Raw genomic sequence first — 17,273 nt, forward strand, 5'->3', positions numbered from 1 at the left:
TTTAAATCGCTGAATTATTTGGTATTTATTAACAAAATTGTAATATCTATTTACATGTCTGTTTATTAAAATTAATGACTAAACCTAAATATTAAGATCTATTTATTTATTATCTCAAATATAATGATAAATCACTGCTTAAATCGCTGAGTTATTTGGTATTTATTAAAATTAATAAAAAAGCCTAAATTCCATACAATATGAAAAATTAACAAAATCACTTCCTAAATAATAGTATAGATACAATTAAATTTTCACTCTGTAGATTATATTAGTAAAAAGCGTTAATTCCAACCTCAACCATTTTTCGTCTTGACTTTTCCTACCTGAATTTAGATACCATGCTTATTTAATCCCAACCTAATATTTATTTTAAATTAACTACATGAACTATCAAAATCAAACCGAAATCAACTCTGACCAAAATAATATTGGTGAACGTAAAATCCAAAAAAACTAAAATATTTGAAATTCAAAAATAAAACTAAACCCTTAAAAATAAAAATAAAACCCGAGAAAAAACTATAAATATCCGAAACTCAAAAATATAGTTGAAACCTCGAGAAAAATAAAAATAAAATTAAAGGATAGATTCAAATGACTAGAAATTTTAAATATATTAAGTACCAAAATATACCCAAAATATGCCAAAAAATCACGGAAAAAAAGCCAAAGACTTAAAATATACCTTGATACCAAAAAATAAGGAATACATTAGACTATTCATTTATTGATAGAGTATAAAAGCCATATGTGAACCTATTTCATGTATTCTCGAATTTTTGGGTAGCTTTTATGTTATGGTTTCTAACCAAAAAGTGATCGTATACCCGAATAATAGTAATAATATATATTATAAATTTTTTGTTTCATAATTCTTTTTTCATTTTTGGACTTTCAAATCAAATTTTTGTTTTTTGGATATTTATTTTAAATATTGGGTATTTATTGTTTGTCACATACTTTCACGTATATTTTGATTTTGTGTATATTTTGATACTAACTTTTTAGTGTTTTTTAGCTATTCATATATATATATATATATATAGAGAGAGAGAGAGATGGTTGACCAATGTTAAATTGATTTTGGTTTGAAGTTTTTAGTTTAAATAGTCCATTTGAAAGTTTATGATGAAATAAACACGATATCAAAGTTTAGATAAGAAAAAGTACGACGAGAATTATTGAGGTTAGAATTGACCCTTATACCTGAATGAAAACATAATATATGCACGTGTATTAGGGATGGAAAAATGTATGTAAATTTTGATTTGATTTGTTATCTGTTTCAGTTTGAACAAAAAAAATCAGATATCCGTAACTTTACGAAGCAAATCAAATACTAATATGCAATATTCATAAAAGACAAAGAAAATAAAAATATTAATATTTTTAGGAACGAATATCTAATCCGTTATATATATATACATATATTTAATTATTATATATGAAATTATATAATTTATATAAAATATAGAATTATTATATTTTATGTTAATTATACTTTATTTTTGTTTTCTAAATTTTTTTAGTTATTAGAATTTCATTAAGTAAGTAATATTTTATTTTATAATAAAATATCATTTTATGTTATATTATTGGATTTTTAATTTATTTTTATTGTAATTGTAAGGATCGAATCGAATATCCAGCTTAAAAATAAAATTTTCTGAACAATATCCAGATAATTGATGTACGAGTTACCATTGTTGTTAATGAAACACAACTCCTCTTGACCTTCCAAACCCTCAACCTCATTAACAACAATGGTAGCTGGTACATCAATTTGATGTTAGGAGTTTTCAAGGCTCTTAAGACAAATGATGTAGTATAAAAGATTGTCGAACCAGTTCTGAGAGATATCAAAGCACCGAGAATGCAAGTACTCACTTAATCTAAGTGCAACCAATGATTTAGATGGGTTTTAAGCTATGACTAAAACTAAAAAGCAATAACAGAATGATACTTTCTTTACTAAGGGAAAAGAGAATTCATGGGCATAGGAATTAGACCTTGGGTGATCAAGTATCGAACTAAGGATGGCAAATGATCAATCAAACTATCGACCTTAAGCCTAGACACAATTCTAAGCAAGCTCTATGTCTAGATGAATGCTCATTTGCTAACATATCTCAAACATCAAATGTCTTTGGTTGAATAATATGAAAGCAATCATTATTAACAAGTCTATTAGCTATCTTAGCACTTTTAACAACAAATGTTTTTGGCAAAATATACTAAAAGCCTAGGAGAGTTGTCTCAGGCATTTCATCAAACATCTTTTGGGTGGGAAATGCCTATTGATCAACTTTTGAGTGACCAACTCAGAAGATGCATTATGAATACTCTACTAGCAAGGAACAAGAATGATCTATACTAAAACATCCTAGAACTAACCTAATCACCCTTAATCTCCCTAACCCATGAATTCAAAAGGTGATTACTCACTAATCTCCATGATTCCTCTTAAACCCATATTGGATTTCAGATTAATCATGTAGAGAAATAGATAAGAAATCAACAAGAACACAAGATGAAAGCAATAAAATCTGAATCAAAAGAAGTTTTACTAGTTGTTCTCTAGAAAAGAGATTATCTGCCTCCCATGGCTTACAAAAGTACTTAACTTAGGTTTAGACAATGTAAAACAACAAAACAAATGACCAAAAGGCCTCTGAAATAACATAAAAATCGTCCAAGCAAAACACATCGGGAGCGACCTCCTGGAGCGACTATGCTATTAGTCAATATATCAAAACTAAATGCAAAATAAAATATTGCATATTGTTATTTCTAACAAAATGAATAGATATATAAATCTAGCTTAATTTAATGTCACCGACGTGGAAATAATTTAAGTAAAGATAAAATTAACAACTAATCTCTTTATGTTATTATTACCACTAAATGCTTCTTACCTTTATCTTCATATTATTAAGTCTTTTTACTATAATTAACAAAAGTTCTAATTATTAACAAGAAAATGAAACTAAATCAATAAATGCACATTATGATAATATTTTTAACAAACATTTCCTTACATTTTAAGTAAACAATTACTATTTTTCTTTTATTATTAAAAAATAGAAACCAAGTCACATGTACTCATACTATTGGTTAACTAAGATTTTTATTAAAATCTATCTACATAAGATTAGATTTCAAGTTAAATTTATGGTATTTTAAGAGATCACATCTAATGTATTTAGAAATATATTTATTCAAAAATGGTATTTGTAAAAATGTGAATCTGATGTTTTACATAGTGTTTTGAGTAAAATAAGCAATAATAAGCAAAAAGAGATGTTGACAAAAGAAAAAGCAAAAAGAGAATTAAATATATCCTGCTTTGGAAAATTTATATTTGACTATTTTAGTTATAGAAAACAAAAACAAAAAACAAAATAGAGATGATTATTTGTTGGTAGCAAGAAGGGTATTTCAGGAATTGATTATTTCTTAATGAGCAATTTATGTTACTAAGAAACAGAGAAGACATTAAAAGAAAAACGAAATTATAAGACAAAACCAAACATAAAAAAAAAGAGAGGAAGATTTATCATTTCTTCATGACCAATTTATTTCTTCCAAATTTGCTCAAATGCCTTTAAGCTCTCTCACATACCCAACTCTATATAAGATTACAGTTTAGATTTTCTTTTTTATGTTTGTTTTGCATTGGCTCTCAACTCTCCAGCTTGAGCAAGTGAAGGATCCTTTGTTGCTAGAATCATCTCTTTCGCTTAGGGTGAAAAAGGGTTTCTGATTTGATAAATCTCCGGTGAAAATGGTACTCTAATCTTTGGTTTCATTTCTTTTACACATTTCAATTTCAAAGTTTTGATCTTTTTTCCAGTTTCAAACGGCAAAGGCTTTTGATACATTTTTTTTTTTGTTTTATATTATTGGGTTTCAACGTACTTTGCTTCTTCTGGGCTTCAATGTACCTGGAAAAGTGATTGTTCAGTGATGAACATCATAGTGAAAAAGGGTTTCTGATGTTTTTAAGGTTTTATCATTTGTTGATTTCATTGTGAATATTTTAATTCGTTTTATTTAGGTTTTATTTTATTTTTATTTTGTGGGGTCTAGTTCTTGAGCGTTAAGCCTCTAAACTGTTTTGTCTTCACTTTCCGTTAATTAAAGTGTTTTTTTTTTGTCACGATTAAGAGTTTCTTGCTTGCTTCAGGCTTCTTCTACAGTTAAAGTTGGCTCCTTCGTTTGGGTGGAAGATCCAGAGGAGGCATGGTTAGATGGTGAAGTTACTGAGGTTAATGGAGTTGATATCAAGGTCCGATGTACTTCAGGGAAGACGGTATGTGTAACCAGACTTTAGATGCACTTTGACTATGCATAAGGATGGAATCTGTGTATGTTGGTTTGTTTCTCATACTTTTTTTCAGGTTGTTGTCAAAGTTTCAAACACATATCCAAAAGATATGGAAGTTCCTCCTTCTGGAGTGGCCGACATGACAACGCTAGCATATCTACATGAACCAGGAGTCCTCCAGAATTTGAAATCAAGATATCACTTAGACGACATATATGTGAGCTTCCTTTACCTTTCTGTTTTATTGGTTCTGTTAGACATTTGGACTGAAATTTTGTTTTCTTTTACTAGACTTACACAGGAGATATTTTGATTGCGGTGAACCCTTTTAAACAACTAGAGAACCTTTACAATGACCATACGATTGCACTCTACAAAGGAGCTCCCTTTGGATCATTGATGCCTCATCCGTTTGCAGTTGCTGATGCAGCTTACAGGTACCTGTCATTCAGCTTTGAAGTTTTTTTTTTCTTTCTATCTTGTTCCATTCATCATTGGTTGTTTCCTGCTTTACATTTTTTGCAGACAAATGATTAATGAGGGTGTTAGTCAATCAATCTTGGTAAGTGGTGAAAGTGGAGCAGGGAAGACTGAGACTGCTAAAACGCTTATGAAATATCTGGCTAAGATGGGAGGTCGAGCTGTCAATGATCTCTCGACCAGAAGGAGTGTTGAAGATCAAGTTTTGGAGGTATGTAATGGCAATATTTTTTTTATTATAGAACTTGTGGATTTGTAAAAGATCATTCTTTGACATGAGTGGTTTGTGTTCTTTGTGCAGTCAAATCCTGTTCTAGAAGCATTTGGGAATGCAAAGACCGTCAGAAACAACAATTCAAGGTGAATGGGAACACACACGTTTCATAACTTTTTTCTCATACTGAATATCCGTTGGCTGAACTTTCATTCTATAATCAAAAAATTATCATGTTGCAGTCGATTTGGTAAATTCGTGGAGATTCAGTTCGATCAAAGGGGAAGGATATCAGGAGCTGCTATCAAGACTTATTTGTTAGAGAGATCAAGGGTGTGCCAAGTGTCAGATTATGAGAGAAACTATCACTGCTTTTACATGCTTTGTGCTGCACCAATAGAGGTACTGAAAGTTTGAAGTTTCATTGACGTTTCTAGTGTCGTCTAAGCCCATACCTCTGAAATTATTGTCCTGTTGTTTCTCATTTACCCTTTGTTATTTGACAGGACACTAGAAAACTTAAGCTAGAGGATCCAACAACATACCGTTATCTGAATCAGTCTCGTTGTATTAAGTTAGAGGGGATGGATGATTCGAAAGAGTATACTAAAACCCGAGAAGCAATGAGCATTGTCGGGATAAGCTCAGAGGAGCAGGTAGTTTATTGTTCCCTTCTGCTAGTAAAACAGTGGTGACATATGAGTGTAATTTGATATCACTTTCTTTTCAGGAAGCAATATTTAGAATTTTGGCGGCTATTCTTCATCTAGGTAACATAGAATTTACAAACGGAGAAGAAACAGACTCGTCAGCTCCAAAAGACAAGAAGTCACTGAAGATTGCAGCTGAGCTTTTCATGTAAGTCACTGATGACTTTGAATGATAAAAGAAGCTATTCATGACTCTTTATATTTCGGCAGGTGTGATGAGCAAGCACTGGAAGATTCTCTTTGCCAACGTGTAATGGTGACACCTGAAGAAACACTTTCCAGATGTCTGGATCCTGAATCTGCAGCATTGAGCAGAGATGCTTTGGCAAAATTTGTATACTCAAGATTGTTTGATTGGTATGTGTAGTATCTCCGAGCACATGGTTCTCTTTCTTGTTTCCCAAAATGTTACTTTCCTAACTCTTTGCTTATTGCTCTTTGTAGGATTGTTAACAAGATCAATAATTCAATTGGGCAAGATCCTGACTCGAAAAACATGATCGGAGTGCTTGATATTTATGGATTCGAGAGTTTCAAGACAAACAGGTGCATATGCAGTAAACCGGTTTAGTAAAATCCTATGGAACAAAAGGCTCACATGATGACATGTATCTAACTCTAGGAAGCAATGGATATATTAAAAGTCACATTTCTTTTTTTTTTTAATCAGAAAAGTCACATTATTTCTCAAATGCACTTTTTTGCAGCTTTGAACAATTTTGCATCAATTTGACCAATGAGAAACTTCAGTTCCACTTTAATGAGGTTTGTCTGAATTCTGATCTCTCTCTTCTGATATCTGCCTTATAGTATTGATCCATGATCCTCTTCCCTTGGACAGCACGTCTTAAAAATGGAACAAGATGAGTACAAGAAAGAAGAAATTGAGTGGAACCACATCGATTTCCCAGATAATCGATATGTTTTGGAACTTATTGAGAAGGTAACTAACTAGTTTTACAAGCGAGCTCTTTGTGAATAGCTTCTATTTTAACTCAAACTGGCATGTTCATCACTGTTTTCTCACGTTTCAGAAACCTGGTGGTATAATTGCTCTTCTGGATGAGGCTTGGTAATCCTAAGAGCTTTGACTTGCTATTAATCAGCGTGTTCTCTCTCTGTTTTGATATTGACATTGCATAACTTCATCTTGCAGCATGTTCCCAAGATCAACACATGAAACATTTTCTCAAAAGATGTATGAAACATTCAAAAAGAACGAGTACTTCCGCAAGCCAAAATTAGCTCGTACTGACTTCACAGTTTGCCACTACGCTGGTGATGTGCGTAGAAAACCTGCTTTAGCTTTCTCAAATTCTAATAACACAATCATGTCCTAAAATACTAAAAGTACTGAGTTTTTGTTTGTTTGTTTTCAGGTCACTTATCAGACGGAACAGTTTCTGGAAAAGAACAAAGATTATGTTGTCGCTGAGCATCAGGCTCTTCTAGGTGCTTCTAGGTGCACTTTTGTTGCAGGTCTATTTCCTCTTCAAATGGAAGATGCTAGCAAACAGTCAAAGTTCTCTTCTGTAGCTTCACAATTTAAGGTAGAATGAGTTTTTTTTCTTTTATTATGTAGACAAATCGTTATCTCAAAATTACTAAGTCATTATCTTTACTTTATGCAGCAACAATTGGCATTATTGATTGAACGTCTCAGTACTACTGAACCTCGCTATATTCGTTGCGTTAAGCCCAATAATCTTCTGAAGCCTTCTATCTTTGAGAACCAAAATGTCCTGCAACAGCTACGTTGTGGGGTGAGATTCACTTACCATTTTTTTGGTTTGTTAATTTTTTCGTGCAAGTTTTAAACTTCTGTATAAGCATTTTTTTACAGGGTATGATGGAGGCAATTGAGATTTGTCGTGCTGGATATCCTACACGAAAACTTTTTGATGAATTCCTGGACAGATTTAGTATCCTAGCAGCTTCTCTTACTTTGGATAAGAGGTTTGAACTCTCTCAACTCAAAGGCTGAAAGCTTAACTAAGCTATTGAAAACGTTCTAACTTTAGGCTTGTTCCTACTAGTTATGATGAGAAAGAAGCCTGCAAGAAACTTCTGGAGGCAGTTGGACTCGAAGGATACCAGGTGCTCATTTGATGAATGCTTGTTTGATTTTATCCTGCTTTAACGTGGAGCTTAACGTTCTTGTTTTTGAAGATTGGAAAGACGAAGGTTCTCCTCATGGCTGGACAGATGGCTGAATTAGATGCTCGGAGGACTGAGGTCTTAGGAAGAGCTGCCAGAATTATACAGTGGAAATTCCGCTCCTACCTTCTCATCAAAGCTGCAATAAATATGCAGGCTGTGTGCAGAGGTATATGATAATTTAATTATTTTATTTAGTTAGAGAACAAATTGGAGTGTTGCATTTACTTTTTGCTTTGTTATCCATCATTTTACAGGTCATCTTGCTCGACATAGGTTTGAGGACATGCGCAGAAAAGAAGCGGCTGCTTTGAAGATCCAGAGAGCTTTGCGGATCTACCTTGAGAGGCGTACTTACATAGAAGCTGTTGTTACAGTTCAGTCATGTTTGCGCGGCATGGCTGCTCGCAATGCACTACGAAAGAAGACCAACGCCACACTTGTTATTCAGGTGGCTTACTCTTCTCTTCTTTTCATCTTTGAGCTTTGCACGCTTTTCTCATCCCTCCATATTTCTCTTAGACTCTTGAGTTTAATTTTTCATTACATATATACCAGATCAATTGCCGTAGATTCCTGGCGGAGACGCACTACAAGAAGCTGAAGAAAGCAGCGGTTACTACACAAAGTGCATGGAGAGCAAGGCTAGCCCGTAAAGAACTGCGAGAGCTTAAGATGGTGAGCCTTATGTCCTTTGATATTTTAGTTTAATGATTGTTCTGAACAAAAGGAAAAACTGCTGCAATGACGCTTTCATATTTTTCTGCAGGCTGCAAAAGAAACTGGAGCCCTACAAGCTGCCAAGAGCAAGCTTGAGGAGCAAGTGGAAGATCTCAAGTTGACACTGGAGCTAGAGAAACGCTTGAGGGTCAGATTATACATCCTCGAACGTTGTCCTCTTTCTAAAAATCTATCTCTGGATACTGATTCAAAAAATTCTTCAACCTGTCATTGTGGCTTTGACGTTGTAGGTGGACGTGGAAGAAAGTAAAACACAAGAAAATGCGAAACTGCAATTGGCATTGCAGGAAATACAAGACCAGTTCAAGGAAACCAAAGTGTCTCTCTTAAAGGAAGTGGAAGCTGCGAAAAAGACTGCAGAAATGGTTACTGTGGTAAAGGAGGTTCCTATTGTTGACACTGAACTAGTGGAGAAACTCAAGAGTGAAAACGAAAACCTCAAGGTATGGAATTTGCGCTATACTTTTCTATTTTTGGAATATCAAAGCTGTAGAAAACCAAAGCAATGTTTGGAACTTCATTTCTCTTTCATATGCAGTCCATGGTAACTTCGCTGGAGCAGAAGATAGATGAAACAGAGAGAAAATTCAAGGAGACAACCAAAATTAGCGAGGAGAGACTGAAGCAGGTTTTAGAAGCTGAAAGCAAGGCTTTGGAAGCTGAAAGCAAAATCGTTGATTTGAAGACAGCCATGGACAAGTATTCACTATTGGCCTCTTAGCTATTGAATTTCCACAGAGGTTTTAAGGTTTCCGTACATCACATATGCGTTTTTTCTCCATTTGCAGACTACAAAAGATGTTAGAGGATGTGAAAAATGAAAATCAAGTTTTGAAGCAATCTGTCTCAAGCACACCTGTTGAGACAGCATCAGGACATTTCCCTTCTACTCCAGTAAAGGTAGACAGACATATCTAGAGAAATATTTGAAATGACTCTCTCAATCTATCATCCTAATTAGCTATTGTTGGCGCAGAACCTGCAAAATGTCCACCATCCTAGCGAAGAAAATGCGTCTCTGCAGGGAACTATGTTTACCACACCAGCAAGGATTCAAGAACCGAGGGGATCCCGTTTTGATCCTCGACATGTATGTTGTTTAGTTCATTATGTCCTTCCAGTCTTCGGTTGAAGAGAGATTGAATTTGACTCTTGTTCTTGGTACAGGAGGATGTGGATGCCTTAATCAACTGTGTCACAAAAAGTGTTGGATTCAGTCAGGGGAAGCCTGTAGCGGCATTTACCATCTACAGATGTCTTCTTCATTGGAAATCTTTTGAAGCAGAAAGAACCAATTTGTTTGATCGTCTTGTTCAAATGATTGGTTCAGCTATCAAGGTACATTGTTCATTTCCATAAAACAAATCTTTTCTTTTTTAAGTCTCTTTATGCCAGTGTTGAATGATCAATGATTCTTACTATCAGAATGAAGAAGAAGACAACGCTAGTTTGGCATATTGGTTATCCAATACTGCGACCTTACTGTTCATGCTCCAACAAAGCTTAAAATCTGGTGGAACCGGGGATAATACTCCACTTCGAAACTCACCTTCCTTGGTCTGGTGGATGACCAAGGTACATAATATAATCATCTTCGTTTTTTGTTTTATCTTGCTCCCCCAAAAAACTTAAAGAAAAAAACAATTCTTACCGTTTTATTTTACCAGGGTTTCCGTTCTCCAGCGGCTGAAGCGATTCGGCCAGTTGATGCCAAGGTTCCAGCTCTGCATTTCAAGCAGCAGCTTGCAGCATATGTTGAAAATATTATTGGGATTATCTGGGATAACCTGAAAACGGAGCTGAACACTTTCCTTACTCTCTGCATCCAGGTGCTTATGATCAACAATGCTTCTCTAACTTTTCATTGTATGTATGTGTTTAGAGCTGACATTAAAGAATCTCTCTCTCTCTCTCTCTCTCTCTCTCTCTCCAGGCACCAGTTACCTATAAGGGGAATGCACTGATATCTGATAGCACTGCTAAACACTGGGAAGGGATTACTGAAGCCTTAGATGCACTGCTAATCACACTTAAAGATAACTTTGTATGTAAAACTCTTTTCCACTCTTATCAAAATTTGACCCCGGTACAAAAAGTTTCTGCTCTCTAATGTATGTCAAGAGATTCTTATTTAGTTTATTCTTGTTACAGGTTCCGCCGGTTCTTATCCAGACTATATTCTCTCAGGCCTTCTCGCTCATCAATGTCCAACTGTTTAACAGGTGAGAGATTGTTTGTTTGTTATTGTGGAATATGAATCTTTATTATAAGCAGACTTTGACCCGACGAGATAACTGTTCTGATCTGCAGCCTTGTCACCCGACGTGACAACTGTTCATTTATCAATGGAGAATATGCAAAATATGGTTTAGATAAGTTAGAGAAATGGTGCTCGGAAACAAATGAAGAGGTATTACTTTCCTTTCTCTTATTTTGTTGTTGTCAATAAACACAATGTCTCACCTATGCGACTTGCCTTTGATAGTATGCTGGCTCATCCTGGGATGTACTAAAACATACCAGACAAGCTGTTGGATTCTTGGTATGTTCTAAACTTGTTTTTGAATTTGTGAAATATCTTCTAAGCAAATCAGCTTAAACTTTGCTTGAATCTAAGTAAGAGTTTGCATTTTCTCACATCAACAGCTCATCCATAAGAAAGACAGAATCTCATACGAAGATATTGCAAATGATCTGTGTCCAGTAAGTCTCTCTATCAACCAACTCATTTGTTGGACTTTGAGTTTGTGGTTATGCTTGACACCATTTTTTTCCTTGACTCAGATCCTTAGCATACAGCAGCATTTCAGACTGTGTACTCTGTACAAGGATGAAATCTACAACACAGAAAGTGTTGATCAAGAGGTAAGCTTTCTGAGGAAGTACTGCTGTAATTTTTTTAATTCTTTGTCTCTTGTAGTTTTGATCTTCTGATGATCGATCAATCAGGTGATCGAAAGCATGGGAAAAGTTATGATACTGATAGACGTCAGCGACTTCTTGTTAAAAGATGATTCTAGGTAAGTATCTATCTTCTTACTGTAAATATAGTAGGAATAGGAAACTTTGAATATCGTTTGCTGCTTATGAAAATCAAATACCGATGACCTTGACTAAACAAATACCGTTTCCTTTTGGGCTCCTGCAGCAACAGCATGTCCATGTTGATCGATGACTTATCAAGTTCGATGCAAGATAAGGACTTTTCCCAAGTGAAACCTGCCGAGGAACTTGTGGAGAACCCATCTTTCGTTTTCTTGCAGTAGTGCAATTCATAGAAACCAAAACTGCCCCCTTTTAACAAAAAAATATAGGAGGAAGAATCTCAGAGAAAATGGCTGAAGAATTTTTTAAGATTCGCCAGTTTGTTTATTTGTTTCTCATTACATATCTCTCTCTAATTATCCCAGAGAGCTTAATTATATAACTTGTGTTGCTGGGAGAAAACAAAAGACATGGTCAGTTCTTGTTGGTGTTGTGCAGTTTTTCTTATATATTTTCCTTCTTTATCTAATTTTATAAGTTTTATTTCAGTTCTAATATTTTTTTATTTATTGTAGTTAAATATTAGCAATTCCAAAGCAAAAATAGATTTATGTTGCTAAAAAATAGATTTATGCTCAAATAAGCTTTAGTGATATGAAACAATTACAAAAAGGAAGGTAATCGCTCATCAGAGCTTTATTTTGAAAGAAAGTAAATTAAAAAAAAAAAGTTTGAGGTTGACTCATAAATGTTGAAGGAGGAGAGCTGCAATTCTCTTGGTCACATTCACAATGACACAAGTAGGGATATTTCTTCAAATCTACTTGCTTGAAAATCGTATTTGCATGGGCTTATGGACTTGTCATTAGTCAATACAATGGACTTCGTCAGATCATTCAAATATCAAATGAAGTGAAGTGCACCAGTAGTTATTATGGTTATGTTTGGGTCTGAGAAGATGTCGTCTCCATTCTCCACCCATATGGTATATAGTTTGTACAAAAAAGTATGCTTTTAGTAGGAAAAAAAATCAATGATATTTTTGTTGTTGTAAATTGACATGCATTTAGCTGTGTGCTCAATAGTATTTGTGCTCATTCTCTATTGAATTATTTGAAATCATGGATTATAAAAGAATGTTGTTCTTTAGAAGAAAAGTATAAACTTAATGGGCTCAAATTAAAGCGAGCCGTAATATAGGCAGGCCATTAAAAGGCCCAAACATCGAAGTGTCTGTGGAGTAGACAGACATATAGCTGCTATTAGCAGGCAAATGTTGTTCCTTTATGTCTCATCTTCTTTTTGCTTCCTATCTCGATCGGTAATAAGTGATTTAGGGTCTCTGCGTCACGGGAAAAATATCTGAATCTCCGCCTTTTTGGTTCGATTCAGATTCTGTGGTCTTTTCTTCGGGTTTTGATTTAATTTTTTATTTTCACACAGAATCCTAAAAACCCTAATTTTGATTACATTAGCTATAGAACCTTGTCGAATATACATCGGAGAAGAAGAAGTTTGTGTCTTTTTGGATTTGATTTGATTTGATTTGATTTGATCGAAGAAGATGCCTCCAAAGCAACAACCAAAGGCTGATTTGGCGAAAAAGCAGAAGCAAGTGGAAGACAAAACATTCGGTCTGAAAAACAAGAACAAGAGCAAGAACGTTCAGAAGTATGTCCAGAGTCTCAAGCAATCTGTTCAGCCTAAACCCGACGCAGCTAAAGTTGCAGCCAAGGTAACGAACAAATCATTCCTTTAATATTCTGATGAAATTGGGATTTTGAGTTTCTTGATGCTTTGGAGTTAGAGAGTTAGTTTGTTACTGTAACAGTCGGTTCTTTCTTCGATTAAGCTCTTACGAAAAGAAAATGTTTTTTTTTTTGTTTGTTGAGGGCAGAAAAAGAAAGAGGAAGAGAAAGCGAGAGAACAGGAGTTGAATGAGTTGTTCAAGGTTGCCATTAGTCAGCCTAAAGTTCCTGTAGGTAATGTTTTGTTTTTGTTTTTCCATTAACTAAAATGCTCTGCTGTAAAGTTTCAGTCTTCCCTGTGTTGTTTTGATGTTGGTGTTTCGATGTATTTATAGAATTTTGGTGGTGGTTTGTGGCAGGTGTGGATCCAAAGTCAATCCTGTGTGAGTTTTTCAAGGCAGGGCAGTGTCAGAAGGGATTCAAGTGCAAATTCTCTCATGATTTGAACATTCAGAGGAAGGGTGAGAAGATCGATATTTACAGCGATAAGCGTGATGAAGGTATATAGCACAAGTGCAGCAGCAAAGTGCCTTTTATTTACATCCCTTCTGTTCTTGAACGATGGTCTTATGTTGGTTTTTTTTTTAATATTTGTTTTAAGATGGAGATATGGAGGAATGGGATCAAGAGACCCTTGAAAAGGTTGTGGAATCGAAGAAAAATGAATATAATCAGAATAAGCCAACTGATATTGTAAGTGCTTTCTTCTTTCTCTCGCTGTATCTGAACTTTGTTACTGGGTGGTTGTTGAGACATGTTGTTTGAAGGCTTCTGGTTTCGTAATATATGACTTTATATAATATGTTTACCGATGTATAAATAAATTATAGGTATGCAAGTATTTTCTGGACGCGGTGGAAAAGAAACAGTATGGGTGGTTCTGGGCTTGCCCCAATGGTGGCAAAGAGTGTCACTACAGGCACGCTCTTCCTCCTGGCTATATCCTTAAATCTCAAATGAAGGCTCTCTTGGAAGAGGAGTCACAAAAGATGCCAGTTGAAGAAGAAATCGAGAATGAGGTTTGATACTGTTTTTCCCAATCTGCTAGGACCAGGACCCTGAGCTTGATTCTTTTGTTTTCTTGTTGTAATGTTACAGCGTGCAAAACTGAAAACCGCAACACAGATGACACCTGCGCTATTTATGGAATGGAAGAGGAAGAAGATAGCTGAGAGAGATGCAGGTCTGGCTGCTTCTCAAGCCGAGAGAGCTAAGAACGACCGTATGAGGTAAATCCACCATTCATCACTTTCGATTGTTTTGTTCCTGGTAAGCTGAGCTGATTCATTGTGTGTGTGATGGCAGTGGTCGGGAGCTGTTTCTGTCGAATGCAAGCTTGTTTGTGGACGATGCTGAGGCTTTTGAAGAATACGAGAGGGAAAAAGAAGAGGAAGAGATTGAACAGAAGGTAAACTCTCTCTCTCTCAGACCGAGTCATGTTAAACGTAATCTAAAATTTTATTTCTCAGGCAAAGAGCAAAGAAACAGAGGCAGGGACAAGCAAGAGTAGTGGTGATGCTACTGAACAGTCTTCAAAAGAAGTGGATGAAGAAGACGACGACGATGATGATGATTTGGACATGGATGAGCTTGATGAACTGGAAGCAAGCTTGTCGAAGACAACGATCCAGATTCGTGAGCCAAACAGTGAAGGATCATCATCTTGAGAGGAAAATTAAAATGTGAGAGGTGAAGAGAGGAAAGCACATGTTTTACTCTTGTGTACTTTTGATATGGTTTGGATTTTACAGACGCACAAAAACCTATTTTGCAGGTGTTTGAATAAACTTGTTACTCTTAAATAATGTCTCTCATCAAGGACTGGTAACCAGTGTTCTTTTCTTTTGGTTCTTTGCTCTTAAAGTTGTGTATGTAGTCATATCATCATCGGCTCACATTAAATGTTTTATTATAAAAATGAACAAGAAAGATCAGAATGTCTGGGTGGTGTAGTCGGTTATCACGCTAGTCTCACACACTAGAGGTCCCCGGTTCGAACCCGGGCTCAGACATATCTTTTTTTTTTTATTTTAGCGAGAAAAGAGAAATCGGAATAAATTGCTGAGAAAGAAAGAAAGAAAGAAAGAAAGAAAGAGGAGAAAGAAGAATCATCGCAGCCTGCCATGGCCGCATCAGCCAATCTCGGGAGCCTGAGATCGACGACGACGTCGCTGTTTTTTTCGAATCGGCCATTCTCTTTGTCCATGTTAAGAAGCTCCCTCGTATTAAGGACATGCCTTATTAAGCCCACACCTCTCCGGCTCCTCGTGTCGTGGCCACCGCACCACGGCTCTTCCGTCAGGGCCATGTCATCATCGTCATCGTCATCTTCCTTGGAGGAGACAGTTAAAACGACTGTAGCAGAAAACCCTGTGGTTGTCTACTCCAAATCCTGGTGCTCGTAGGTTCTCTCGGAACTCTTCTCTGTTTACTTTGTTCAATTGGAGACTGGTTGACCTGAGTTTTTTTTTGCTTTTTGGGTGAAGATACTCGTCGGAAGTGAAGTCGTTGTTCAATGGGCTTCAAGTTAAGCCACTCGTTGTTGAACTCGATCAACTTGGTATCTCCCTACTTCTTTATTCTATATGGTTCTGCTTCACTTGTTTTGCCCAATTAGATTTAATTACAATGTCCTTGCTTCCCTTTTACTCTGCATCTACTTTATACTTGTTATGATTCTTGTTCTGTCTTATTATGGCCAAACCATTTTCTGCTTCATGGTATCGCTTCGAACACACATTCTCACCATTGTTTTTCAAACATTTTCAGGTGCAGAGGGGTCGCAGCTGCAGACTGTCTTGGAGAAACTCACTGGACAATTCACTGTTCCTAATGTTTTCATCGGTTAGTTTGTTGTTTCATCATTTACTTTCCTCAAATTAGATTTTTCTTAAACACCAACCTTTTTATATTTGACATCTTATCTTAGTCACTGCTCCATCACTTTACAAATCTTATTTCGTATTTCATGACCAGGAGGCAAGCACATTGGTGGCTGCTCAGGTACAACACTCTCAAGATCTTTCTCGATAGCTTGTGTTTTTTTTTTCTTTTCTTTCTGATAACTTGATCTCCGTATCTTTCTTGTTGCACAGATACGCTGCAGCTGTACAATAAAGGACAGCTCGAGCCAATGTTAGCTGAGGCCAATGCCAAAACCGGTCGGACCTAGGGATGAAACTGGTTGGAGATTTGGTTACGTTTCCTTTTTGTTTTATCAGAACCTCTGAATTAAAATTCTTCAAGTTGACATGATTTGGTGTTTTAACGTTACTGTCTGCATAGAGATTTCATAAGAACCTATTTTACGTACGTCTTTTCCATGGAAGTAGAATAAATAAACAGGCATGCTGGTTTCTGTTACTAGACCGGGGGTTTGATCGAGCCAGTTTTGGTCCATACGTTTTGGCTCAAGATTACAAACAGACGAAGACAAAAAAAGTATCTCATTTGACTTCTTCGATCTCGTCCAATGCGTAATTGTTGGTCGATATATTTGCGCTCTTCACCTTTGAGAACTGGACCACAGCCTGATATCGGCTCTTATGAATTGGAGAGGCCTGACGAAGATGTGGTTGCTGCAAACCAGAATCTCCAGGTTGCTCCTCCGATTGTTTGACCAGAGACTACAAATATTATACCATAAACTTTCCAATTCTCCGGTGGACAATCTAAACTATCTAATCTTACGTATTAAAATAGAAGTGACAACTTTGATTCATGTGATCTTTTTTAAAATAGACCTAATGGACATATTCTTAGAATGTCATGTTACATTTAATATTTAATTTTATCATTTAAATTTTGGGTCTATTAGAAATTTTTATTAGACTATCAATAATTTGATTTAAAGTTTTAAACAGTAGATGATCCATTTGATTTATATATTGTATAAATTAAATAGATAT

General features: G+C 35.5%; 3 protein-coding genes and 1 non-coding gene across 6 annotated transcripts; all 4 read left to right on the plus strand.

Moving 5' to 3' along the window:
- The first annotated feature begins 2,358 nt into the window (after positions 1–2,358).
- On the plus strand, positions 2,359–12,184 carry LOC103828189 (myosin-13). 2 transcript variants are annotated; one of them, XM_009103798.3, is made up of 38 exons: positions 2,360–3,790; positions 4,190–4,315; positions 4,404–4,547; positions 4,622–4,767; positions 4,856–5,021; positions 5,112–5,170; positions 5,267–5,426; positions 5,531–5,680; positions 5,755–5,882; positions 5,945–6,091; positions 6,179–6,280; positions 6,442–6,499; positions 6,576–6,677; positions 6,769–6,806; positions 6,891–7,017; positions 7,114–7,284; positions 7,366–7,497; positions 7,578–7,690; positions 7,771–7,831; positions 7,904–8,060; positions 8,149–8,342; positions 8,450–8,569; positions 8,661–8,759; positions 8,863–9,075; positions 9,171–9,331; positions 9,421–9,532; positions 9,609–9,722; positions 9,800–9,970; positions 10,058–10,207; positions 10,300–10,461; positions 10,566–10,676; positions 10,784–10,854; positions 10,943–11,042; positions 11,118–11,174; positions 11,279–11,335; positions 11,417–11,497; positions 11,582–11,652; positions 11,781–12,184. In XM_009103798.3, exons 1-38 carry the CDS (start codon positions 3,788–3,790, stop codon positions 11,896–11,898), a joined length of 4,452 nt encoding a protein of 1,483 aa, XP_009102046.2. In that variant the 5' UTR covers positions 2,360–3,787; the 3' UTR covers positions 11,899–12,184. The 2 variants fall into 2 exon arrangements, with proteins under 2 accessions (XP_033130883.1, XP_009102046.2); XM_033274992.1 differs by having other exon boundaries at positions 2,359–3,790; positions 11,279–11,497.
- A 706-nt stretch (positions 12,185–12,890) lies between these two features.
- Positions 12,891–15,209, plus strand: LOC103828190 (zinc finger CCCH domain-containing protein 21). Its single transcript, XM_009103800.3, has 8 exons — positions 12,891–13,352; positions 13,515–13,599; positions 13,725–13,865; positions 13,967–14,058; positions 14,196–14,384; positions 14,464–14,594; positions 14,671–14,773; positions 14,835–15,209. Exons 1-8 carry the CDS (start codon positions 13,182–13,184, stop codon positions 15,030–15,032), a joined length of 1,110 nt encoding a protein of 369 aa, XP_009102048.1. The 5' UTR covers positions 12,891–13,181; the 3' UTR covers positions 15,033–15,209.
- Positions 15,210–15,303: 94 nt separating this feature from the next.
- On the plus strand, positions 15,304–15,377 carry TRNAV-CAC. The gene has a single exon. It is a non-coding gene; the product is annotated as a tRNA-Val (tRNA).
- A 27-nt stretch (positions 15,378–15,404) lies between these two features.
- LOC103828191 (monothiol glutaredoxin-S12, chloroplastic) lies at positions 15,405–16,728 on the plus strand. Of its 2 annotated transcripts, none has more exons than XM_018652795.2 (5): positions 15,405–15,766; positions 15,852–15,925; positions 16,135–16,209; positions 16,295–16,368; positions 16,461–16,681. In XM_018652795.2, exons 1-5 carry the CDS (start codon positions 15,489–15,491, stop codon positions 16,503–16,505), a joined length of 546 nt encoding a protein of 181 aa, XP_018508311.1. In that variant the 5' UTR covers positions 15,405–15,488; the 3' UTR covers positions 16,506–16,681. The 2 variants fall into 2 exon arrangements, with proteins under 2 accessions (XP_018508311.1, XP_009102049.1); XM_009103801.3 differs by having other exon boundaries at positions 15,412–15,766; positions 16,342–16,368; positions 16,461–16,728.
- The last annotated feature ends 545 nt before the right edge of the window (positions 16,729–17,273 follow it).

The sequence above is a fragment of the Brassica rapa genome, chromosome A07, assembly GCF_000309985.2.
Source record: "Brassica rapa cultivar Chiifu-401-42 chromosome A07, CAAS_Brap_v3.01, whole genome shotgun sequence".
In the NCBI taxonomy this organism is placed as follows: domain Eukaryota; kingdom Viridiplantae; phylum Streptophyta; class Magnoliopsida; order Brassicales; family Brassicaceae; genus Brassica; species Brassica rapa.